At 43.2% G+C, this 10,345-nt stretch overlaps 1 protein-coding gene across 1 annotated transcript in view; it reads left to right on the top strand.

Annotated features, from left to right (window-relative positions):
* SLAIN1 (SLAIN motif family member 1) overlaps positions 667-10,345 on the top strand; it is a 52,304-nt gene continuing 42,625 nt past the window's right edge. The window contains exon 1 of the mRNA XM_018056478.1: positions 667-1,575. Coding sequence (XP_017911967.1) covers positions 962-1,575 — 614 coding nt within the window. The 5' untranslated portion in view covers positions 667-961. The remainder of the gene's footprint in view (positions 1,576-10,345) is intronic.

Raw genomic sequence — 10,345 nt, 5'->3', positions numbered from 1 at the left:
GCTCAAAGATCTTTTGTTTAATGAATGTATGAATATATACATGGTATAAAAATGCTCTTTTTCGTGTTAAACACTGGTGGTAGCAGAACAGTTCAAATCGGACGACTTTAGAATAAGCTGAACACTTGGCTCTTTACCAACTGGTCACTCTCCCCCTCTTAGTGAGAGGGCGATTTTCTTTCTCCTGGACTCTTCGCTCTCTCGCCACTCTGTTTTTCCATTACCAATTAGGGGCTTAGCAGCATCATCTCAAAGCCTTTCCGCTCCGCGTTTTTACTTTTTGGTACTCAACGTTCCCTGGCCTTTTGGATTTCTATTGGTTTAACCAGCTAGTGGCTAGTAGATGCTGTCGTTCAGCACAAGCGCTCTGGCAGAAGAGCAAACCTGCGGGCATTCGCTGCATCCCGCCAAGGCAGGCACCTGCAGCGCCCGCTTTTTTGGAACACCGCCCCTGGCTCTCAAGTCGGCGCAGCTCGCTCCTCGGCCGCGGCTAGAGGAAGTGCCGGTGGCGGGAAAGTGTTGGCCGGGTCCAATCAGGCACCTGGGGTTGGGTAGCGTGGGCGGGGGCGGTGGCCCAAGGACCCCGGCCCGCGCCCCGCCCCTCGCGAGCGCCGCGGGCCCCCACCTCAAAGGCTCGTCCTACACCCCGGCCCCGCCCACCCGGCGCCCGCGCCCCGCCCCGCCCGGGGGCCGCGGCTAAAACCCGGAGCCTCCACGGCGCCCAGGGGACTGGAGGGACGCTCTGAGCATGTGCAGAGCGCCTCGGCGGCTGCTGCTTCGGCGGGAGGCTGGGCCCGGGTGCTGATGCGAATCGCCCGCTCGGCCTCCGCCTAGCGTGGTCGGCCGTCAGGGCCGGGGCGGTAGGGAAGGAGCCGTAGTTTCTCCCTGCGGCGCGAGGAGCCGGCGCTTCGGCACAGCCCCACCCCCTCCCCGGGTGTCCGAGGCGCCCTCTGGGCCCAAGATGATGGCGGAGCAGGTGAAATGCGCTTCGGCAGGGGGCGGCTCCGGAGCGGGCTCCGGGCAGGTGGTGAACACCGAGCTGGAGGTGAAGAAGCTGAAGGAGCTGGTGCGCATGCTGGAGAAGCAGAACGAGCAGCTGCGTAGCCAGACGGCCACCGCGTCCGCCGCCCCGCACCTGCTGCTCCTGTCGCCGCCGCCGCCGCCCGCCGCGCCACCGCCCGCCGGGGCCTGTAGCCCCTTGGCCCCACGGAGCCCTCCGGCCGCCGCCGCCGCCTCGGGGGGCCTGGGGCTGGGGCTGGCCTTGGCTGCGGGGGGCGGCGGCGGCAGCGGCGGCTCCAGCTCCGCTTTCCCGGGGACCTACTGCCTGCCCAGCCCGGCGCCCTCCCTGCTCTGCAGCCTGGCGCAGCCCCCCGAGGCGCCCTTCGTCTACTTCAAGCCTGCGGCGGGCTTTTTCGGCGCGGGCGGTGGCGGCGGCGGCCCGGAGCCCGGGGGCGCGGGGACACCGCCGGGGGCCGCCGCCGCGCCCTCCTCGCCGCCCCCCACGCTGCTGGACGAGGTGGAGCCGCTGGACCTGGAGAGCTTGGCCGCTTGGCGGGACGAGGACGACTACACCTGGTATTGCCGAGCTTTGCTGCGACCCCCGGGGAGGGCGAGGGCTGGGCGGGAGAAGGGGGACAACAGCCATCGTCCGTAGACGGGGTGACCTGGCTGATGCTGAGCTGGGCGATAAGCAGAGGCTGTTGACCAGGGTGGAAACCTATTTTCTCATAGCTCAGGCTGATCCATCACCAGGCTAACCCGTTGTCTGGGGATGAGCTGGTCCTTTTCATCTCCTTGTTTTGTCTTCTTTGCTGGTGATTGGGTACGAAGCTCCTCGTTAGCGTTAACTGCAAAATCCACGCTGTCTTTTTGTCACTCAGTCCTGCTTTTTTTTTTTTTTTTGTCAGTCTTGGGGGATGGGTAGGGGTTGGCCTCTATCTCCGCTGATACTGTTCTGTCCTCCCAAAGCAAGGCTGGGCAGCATTGGCGTGCTGTCCCTACCTCCTTGGTACCCTAAGCCACCTAGTGATGGTTCTCTCTTGAAGAGGTTCGTTCTATCTGTTGGTTGTCTTCATTCTCAGCATCGTTTGATAGCTTCTCATTTCAGAGACTGACTTGCTTTTCGCAGTGTGCTGAACTCGCTTTCCTATCAGTAATGGTGTCTTTTTTTTTTTTTTTTTTAATCTTTTCGGGGAATGGTGTGAGCAGCTTGAAGGCACTGTTACCTAGGACCCGAGGAACTTGCTTAAATAAAAAAAATGGTGACTGAAGAAAAGTGAGTTTAGAGAAGCTGCTTTTATTTAATTTTTTTTAGGAACTTTAAGTTATCAGAAAACTTGAGGCTGGCAGCCCTTATTCAGTTGAAATCTGTTAGCTCTATTTTCACAGTTGAGTGAGTACCTGGGGGCGGTAGTGGTTATAGTTCTGATTTCTTTATTTTTAATGGTGCTTGCTCATGGGGTAGTCACTTCATGCCTTTTGGTTGGTTCATGTTGTCCTCGGTCACTAGAGGCAGTGTGATGTGGTCAGATGAGTAGACCCTTCAGATCAGGTGGGACTTAGGTTCAGGCCTGGTAAGTGAACGGCATTCACCTCTACTTAGCAGTGGCATGAACAGTTGTAGTCCTTTTCTCTTTAATCTCAGGTCCTCTTCCTGTCTTCAAGTTGGGTTTTCCTCACTTTCTTTGTGTTTCTGTTCCATGATTGCTCAGGAGGGAATGAAAGATGGAGACCTTTTTGGTTCCTTTTTTTTTTTTTTGCACATTCTTAAGGTGAGAACTGTGACTGTAAGGTTCACCAATTGACGTGATTCTGAGAGTCAAAATACTTGGAACTCTTTCTATAAATAGGGGTAGTCATCCTTCTTATGAGTACGTTCAGGCAGCTGGGCTGGGCGCGCAGGGTGTAAATATTGAAGCCACTCACTGCTTTCTGGAACTTAAACAGTTTCATTTTTGTAAAGTCCAGGCTGTATTGCAACCTCAAATTTAGCCTGAATATGGCACCAGAAAATGCCCTCATGGTGGTTCTTACCTAGTAAGTGTAAGCCCTTTCGCCACTTTCAAATTATTTTAGATTGATTTAGTCCCCACTTGGCCTTTTCTGGAGATGTGTACTTAAATAATAGAGGGAAACTTACTGTGTTTTGGATGGGGATCGATCCTGTGCTTTAGAACTATTAGCATTTTAAAACTTATTATGATACACTTACTATTTTACAAATGTATTAGATTTACTAGCACACACGTTGTGAATATAATTGTAATATTTTCTTTTATTAAATGGATTTCAGCTATATTTTGTTATCCTCCAACTGTTGCTAGTATTTTGATACCTAGGGTTTCTTTTTGTAGTTAAATTTTTGTCAAAACAGCATTAAAGTAACTTAAAAAACCACCTACTTAGTGAGATTAGCCAATTAGCACTTCAGATGATTTGAAGCAAATCTAACCAGGTTTGAGTTGTAGCAGGATTTACTAATTTCCCTCATCAAATATATAGGTGAATGAATAAATCAGTGCCTTGACGCTTTACAGATGTTTCTACAGACAAATGGCACACTGTTTAGAGTTATCTTCCTCAGAACAAACCAAGGTTAGAATCCCAAGTGGAAAAACAGGGAGAGGTTTTTAATCTTAGTGGGATGCACTTAAATTTTTTTTTAAGTCGCCTGATTCATAGAAAACTTCTATCATAGCACTTTTATATGTTGAGATTTTTGTATTGCAGTACTTGGTTTATTGCTGAACAAGCAGTCAACGGGATTTACTTTTCAAAACTAAGCCCACTTGTTGATGCTTGAAGCTTCTCTGATGTTCTTCATCCCTATAAACCTCATGTCCCACCCTGGTGATGTCATTTGGCTTCCCTGATATGTTTGCAGGAGAGCAGCTTTACTTCCCACCCCTATTTATTAAGAAACAATTGAAGCTGACAAAATATGTACTTGATTATTTTAAAAATATTTAAAATTTTTACATATTCATGGCAAAAGACAAAACACAGAAGTGAATATAAAGTCACAAAGGTCTTCCGTTTTGTCCTTAATTTACTCCTGTGACTCAGTTAACCCTGTTACCTTCAAGATAATTATACAAATTAACATGCAAATGTACACATCAGTACTTTCACACTTAGCTTTCATTGGATGTATCTTGCCAATTTGTCCCCCTGTGCAAACAGTTGGATCATTTTTTTCCCCAAACTTTAAACTTTTTATTTTTATATTGGATTATAGCTGATTAACATCTTGTGGTAGTTTCGGGTATACAAGTGAAGGGGCTCTGCCATACATATACATGAATCCTTTCTCCCCCAAACCCACTTCCTGTCCAGGCTGACACATAACATTGAGTAGATTTCTGTGTCTTACACAACAGGTCCTTGTTGGTTATCCGTTTTGAATATAGCAGTGTGTACATGACCTTCCCAGACTCCCTAACCATCCCTTTGTCCTGGCAAGCATAAGGTGGTTTTCTAAGTCTATAAGTCTCTTCCTGTTTTGTAAGTTCATTTGTATCTTTTCTTTTTAGGTTCGTTATTAAAGTAACACTGTTAAGGAATAAGTTACTGTTAACTTTTATTACCTACAATTTTTCATGCGTTTTTATCATGACTTTCTCCTAATGGGTTAAACAAATTGATTATTTAGAATAGTACTTCCTGCTTAAATGTCATAGAGAAGGATAGTCCTGGAAAGAATGTTCACAAATGTAGGTTAATCATTGAACAGTATAGAATTTCTTTTATGTAAGTCTACTTCTTCAAATAAAATCTTAGAATATAACTGTTCGTCTTCTGTTACAACCTAGGCAAAATTTGGCTCAAGAGTTATGCGTAGAAAACAGTGAATAACAGAATAATATTTGCTTGGTGATAGTTTATTAATCAGTCAGATCTCATAGGCCTTTTTTTTCCCAAACAAGTTGTTTAACCTAAAAGCATCTTCTGATTAAAAAAAAAACTGGATGTAAGAACGATGTGTTCTGCTTTTTGTTTTGAAGAAAAGCTTTGAAGCAAAACAATTGTCTTATTTCTTCAAATTGTTATCTTAGTTGAATTTTAAAGTGTTTAACTTTGCCTCAGTATAGTCTGGTTATTTTAGCACAGTTCTGCTAGAATTAAATTTGTGAAAATTAAGTTGATGGTGGTTTCAGAATCTTCTTAAGTCCAGTTATTATAATCCCATTTCTTAAGTCCAGTTATTATAATCCCATAGTAAACTTTACATCCTACTCTACAGTTGATGCCATCATATTACGAACTTGACAGCCTTAGCTCTCCAGGAGACCACAGACTGGAAAGTACAGCAGAGAAACTGATCATCAGCAGCAAATTAAGAGCTCGAAAGGACTAAAGTCCCAGTTCACACATGGATGATTTGCTGGTCTGTACAAAAGAATGTTTTAAAGGGCTCTGCCCAGTGTCACCAGGCTAAAAAGGACCAGGGTCCTTCTTAGGACCAGGAGAGGGAATCAGACGGGTATGGAGTGGTGATGGGAACAGTGCATACTAGACCTTTCTCTGACCTATTTCAGTGTTAAGGGACAGAAGCACCAAGGAAAAATAACTTATGTGAACTTCTTCAGTTATTTACTGAAAGAATTGACTAAAAATCAGATTATGTGGATTCAAAAGCGTTTACACCATTGATTATTTTTTTTCCTCCAGGCATGGTTGTGACCCATTAGTAGGCTGTGAAGTCTATTTCATGGACTGACCTGTATTACTTTTTAATGAAGTGCAATAGACTATAAAATTAGGATCAGAGTGTCTGTATCTTATAATGCAAACATGGCTTGATTAAGCTTATTTCAGTTTTATGTGTATGTGTCCTGCGTTGAAATAGTACATGCACTTGTGCATTATGGCTAAAGTTAGATTTTCCTAACTCCGATTTGTTCTGTTTTAAAGCAAAATGGATTTGGAAAAACAAGTAGAGGAGCACAATTCCCTTGAGGATACTGTAGTGCTGGGGCATCTCAGGGCCTGCACACCTCAACCAAAAGACGAGCATATTCAGACAATGCCAAGATTAAAACATGCCAGCTGATATAAAAGATAACCATATAAGGAAGCATTTATTTTAGTGGAGTGGCAATTAGCAGAGTATTGGGGTTTATGTAAAAGGGATGTGGCAGGGATTTTAACTTGCTCAGTTGGGAAGGACAGAAAAGTTCTTAATGATACAAGGGTAAAACGGTGGCATATACAAATTACGGAAAGCTTAGTGAATGAGATATTCGTCCTCCTGTATAACATCAAGACAGCTGGACAGCTGGCTAAAATCATTGCCAGTTTTGCATCAAAGCTGTTGAACACCTTGTGCTATACATATGGCACAGCTAAATTAGACCACCTAAACTGTTTTTTTTTTTTTTCATAATTGATTTTCAGTGAAAAGACCAGAGGGTACTTCACTTTCTGACAATGTTAATTGAAAATACGCAGTGTTTTCTCAGAGCAAGGGGAGTTGACTGAAGTCTGTGCTGATGTGCCTTCTTAAATGAATAACTTTGAAAACCCTGCAGGGAGAGGTTGAAATAGAGTTTAGATCTAAATGTAAACGAGAGGGAGTATCTGCTTTTGGACCCTTCAATAACAAAAATTTCGACTTGATGTATCCTTTTAAATAGTTTAGTGGGGGTAGATTTCTGACAGGCTTAACCCTAGCATGTGCTAGTGAATCTAATCTGACTAAAGATTGATTGCTTGTGCTTATCAGCTACCATGTTTTACCTTTCCTTAATATAAAACTTCTAGCGATTGAAGCCTCTTAAAATGGCTTGTCTGAAAATTGACACATTTTCCTCTTCCGTGACAGGTCTGTGATACGCATATAATTGTTTTGCGGTAACATTTATTTTTGATTATCTGTAAAAAGGTTGTTTTTAGAACCAAACGTTGAGATTAGCCAAGACAATTTTTCTAGACATTTTGAAATACATTTGAAGCATTAAGGGTTATTATGGTAGGCTTTGAATATTAACTTTTGGAAGGTTTGAAGAGAGGGGAAGGAAAATTAGAGTGTGACATTTTAAATGATAGCTTTTCTAATATTTGTAGGATCCTCAAGTTTTAGACTAAGGCTTTTTAGATATTCTTGCCAGATTCTAACATACCATCAATGAAACAGTAGAAGGTCAAAGAGCAATTGGTAGGAGGTATGTTGTATTAACAGTGGCAAGTTAGGATATTGTAAATATTGCTGAGATAGCCATTTATGAGAAACACAGGTTTTACCTTGCTTATGTAATTTTGGAGTCATACTCGGGGAGTTTGTAACCACATGGTCTTCATAACTAATTGCCCTTTACTTCCTTTTAAATCCAGTTCTAGGCCTAGCCAGAGAAAGAGTAGGCTCAAAACTATCCTGGGAACTTTGTTTTAGAGGCTGACTTAAAAATGATCCTTTGTCTTCATGCCATATATTTTCATAGTGCTTCTAAAGTTCTGTCAAAGTAATACAATAAATAGGATGTAAATACAAAAAACTCATCTATACAGAGACCTATTGCAGAAAGCAACAGTCTTCAACTGTCTCGTACCCCTGAGTCTTCCATATAGATACTGCTGTATACTCCTTTAGCAGTTTCTTCATTCTTTATTTCTAAAGTCTTTATACTACATGATCTTCAAAAGCTATAGACTTGTTTTAGAAAATAAAGACTAAGCACTCTTCCCTTCATCTGCCATGTTCTTTTCTTTTTCATAAGTGTTTTCATAGTTTTTTCCCTTAAATCGTTAGTTACGACTGTTACTAGCTGAGCCCTGTTAATTCATTTTCTCTAATCTCTTTGTTCTTCCCAAGAGTTAGTAACAGCCTCTCTTTTCTTTTCACTTTCTTTAATCCCTTGTTACTAATTATTTTTCTAAACATGCTCCTGGAGTCATAACGTTTCTCAAGAAGTTCAGAAATATTTGATAATACCTTAAATCTGGTTTTAAAAATTTGCTTTGTAGTGCCATCCCTTCTAGAACCCTTAATCCCATCGCTCCATCCTTTACTGCTGGCTCCTTAGACTAGAGGCACAGTGCTGTTGGCATTGGTAATTCCTTAGGTTTCTTGGTAGTACTGATCTCCTATTTCATAAACCTTTGTCTCAGAATTTCATTTATTCTTGTGGGTGGGGTGCAGCCTCAATAGCTTTCTAAGGACATGCATGAGAAGGACTTTGAAATCTTGTGTATTTGAAAATGTCCATATTCTATTCTCATGCAAGATTCGTAGTTGGGCTGGCTATAAAAGTCTAAGTCGGTTATTTTTCCTCATGTTTAAAGGCCCTGTTCCATTGTATCAGTTTTTATTGTTTTACAGCTGTTGAAGTGCACTGTGATTTGGATGGTAAATTCTTTGTGACTTTTTCTTTAGTTTTCTTTCTTTATCCCTAAGGCTCTTAAGTGTCATTGTGTACCTTGTATGGGTCTGTCTGTTCACTTGTTGCACTGGGCATTTGTGGGTGCCTTCAGTCTAGAACTTGATGGCCTGCCTTCAACTTTGGACAATTTTTGGCCTTTACAAAAACTTTCTTCACTTTCATGTTGTTTAGAACTTAAAATAGTCCGATGGGCCCTGCCTGGTACAATCAATTTAATTTTCTTATCCCTCTTCTCCTGTTGTTAATCCTTACGTTTTGCTCCTGGAAGACTTCCTCAACTTGATCTTTCAAGCTCACTTATTGAATGTTTTGTTTCTTCTATTAACAAGTTTAATAGTTTCATTTGCCAAGAAAGAAGGAACTACTTCTTTGTAAATATCCTGGTTTTGTCTTGTGAATACATTTTTTTCTCAGATGATGTCAGTTATGATTGTCTTGGACTTTTCATCTGTTACGTGCGTTTTTTTCTTCAGTTCTTTTTTCCGCTTCTACTTTTAGTCTCATGGTTTTACTTAAAAGGAATGTCCCACGTATCTGATGTCTTTTGTTGTCTGTTCATACCCAAAGGTGGTATTGAAATGGATCTGTCAAGGCTCTCTGGGTGGAGCTCTTTGGCTGACTTCACTAGACATGGGCTAGGTGGTCAGTTTAGGTTTCATTACCTCTAGGTCTTCTCTTGAGTTCATCTGGGTCTCCAAACATAAACTTTCAGTACTCCTGGCAGATAGAAGGCAGTCAGCTTTAGGAATGTAAAGAGGGAAACAGGGCAAGTTAGCAAGAGGATTTTCAGTTCATCCCTCTGGTTCAGTGAGGTGCTTCCTCTCTCTTTCAGCTAAGTTTGGTGTGCCTGAAGTCAGAGTTTCTCTGGGTCACCCTTAGCCACATAGTAAGCCTCTGGTCTTAGGTTGTGGTGGAGGAGTGGTGGGACTGTGCGTATGCAGTAGAGGAGGTGATCTGAGGTCCCAGTTATTCCTTATGCAGACTTTCAAGTGAATTCTTTGCTTTCAGTCATAGGCTCACCTCCATATTCTATGAACTGCGGAATAAGGGTGAGACATAGTAGCAGAAAGCATGAATGGACAACGGAAGACGAAAGAGATAACTCCCTGTACGTGAGCATGGCAGAGCGGGTCCCAGAGCAGTCACAAATGCCTCTGGGACGTGAGTGCTGCTTCTCACTGTGCTGTAAAGCCATGTGGTCAGATGAGAGAACCAGATTACGCGGGCGTGGAGCGATTAAGGACGTCTTTCTAAGGGGATCCCTGCAAGCTAAAAGCAAAACACACTACCAAAAAAAAAACCCCAGACTGGTGGGAGTGTGTGAAATGCCGAGGCAGGCTGGTTGGTGGAGGTTTCTAGCGGCAGGAGGAAGGAGCAGTTGTCCCGGGAGAGGCTGGAGGTGATGGGCAGAGCAGCATTTCACTTGGGTGCTGAGAGAGGTTTGTAAACAAGCCAAGGCTCAGGCAGGGCATGAACTTGTGTATTAAGCAGTGAGGAAATTTTATTAAAAGAAACTGAAATAGAAGGAAGTTGCACAGTGGCTAGTGTTGTGGCTCATGTCTGTGGGGGCTGTGGCACCTGCCTGAGAGATGGCAGCTCCGGGCTCACTGAAGGACAGGATGCAGTCAGCTGCTTGTTGTCTTGTGACATTTTTAATAAAGATTCATTACTGTGTAAGTGAACTGCAAAGTGCATATATTTAAAATGTACTATTTTGTATATATTGACATATGTATAATCCATAAAACTATCACCACAGTCAAGATACTGAATATATTCCAACACTCCAAACTTCCTCGTGGCCCCTTATATTTCATTCTATCCTGATCCTGACCACCTCCAACTCAGCCACTGGACTGTTTTCTATCAGTCTAGGTTAGTTTGCATTTTCTGCACTTTTTTTTATCAGTGAAATCACAGAGCATGTCCTTTTTTTGTTTGGTCTGGCTTCTTTAAATCAAGATATG

This window comes from Capra hircus, chromosome 12 (assembly GCF_001704415.2).
Source record: "Capra hircus breed San Clemente chromosome 12, ASM170441v1, whole genome shotgun sequence".
NCBI lineage: Eukaryota > Metazoa > Chordata > Mammalia > Artiodactyla > Bovidae > Capra > Capra hircus.
Note: the sequence above shows the minus strand (reverse complement) of the source record. Positions and strands in the feature narration are given on the sequence as shown.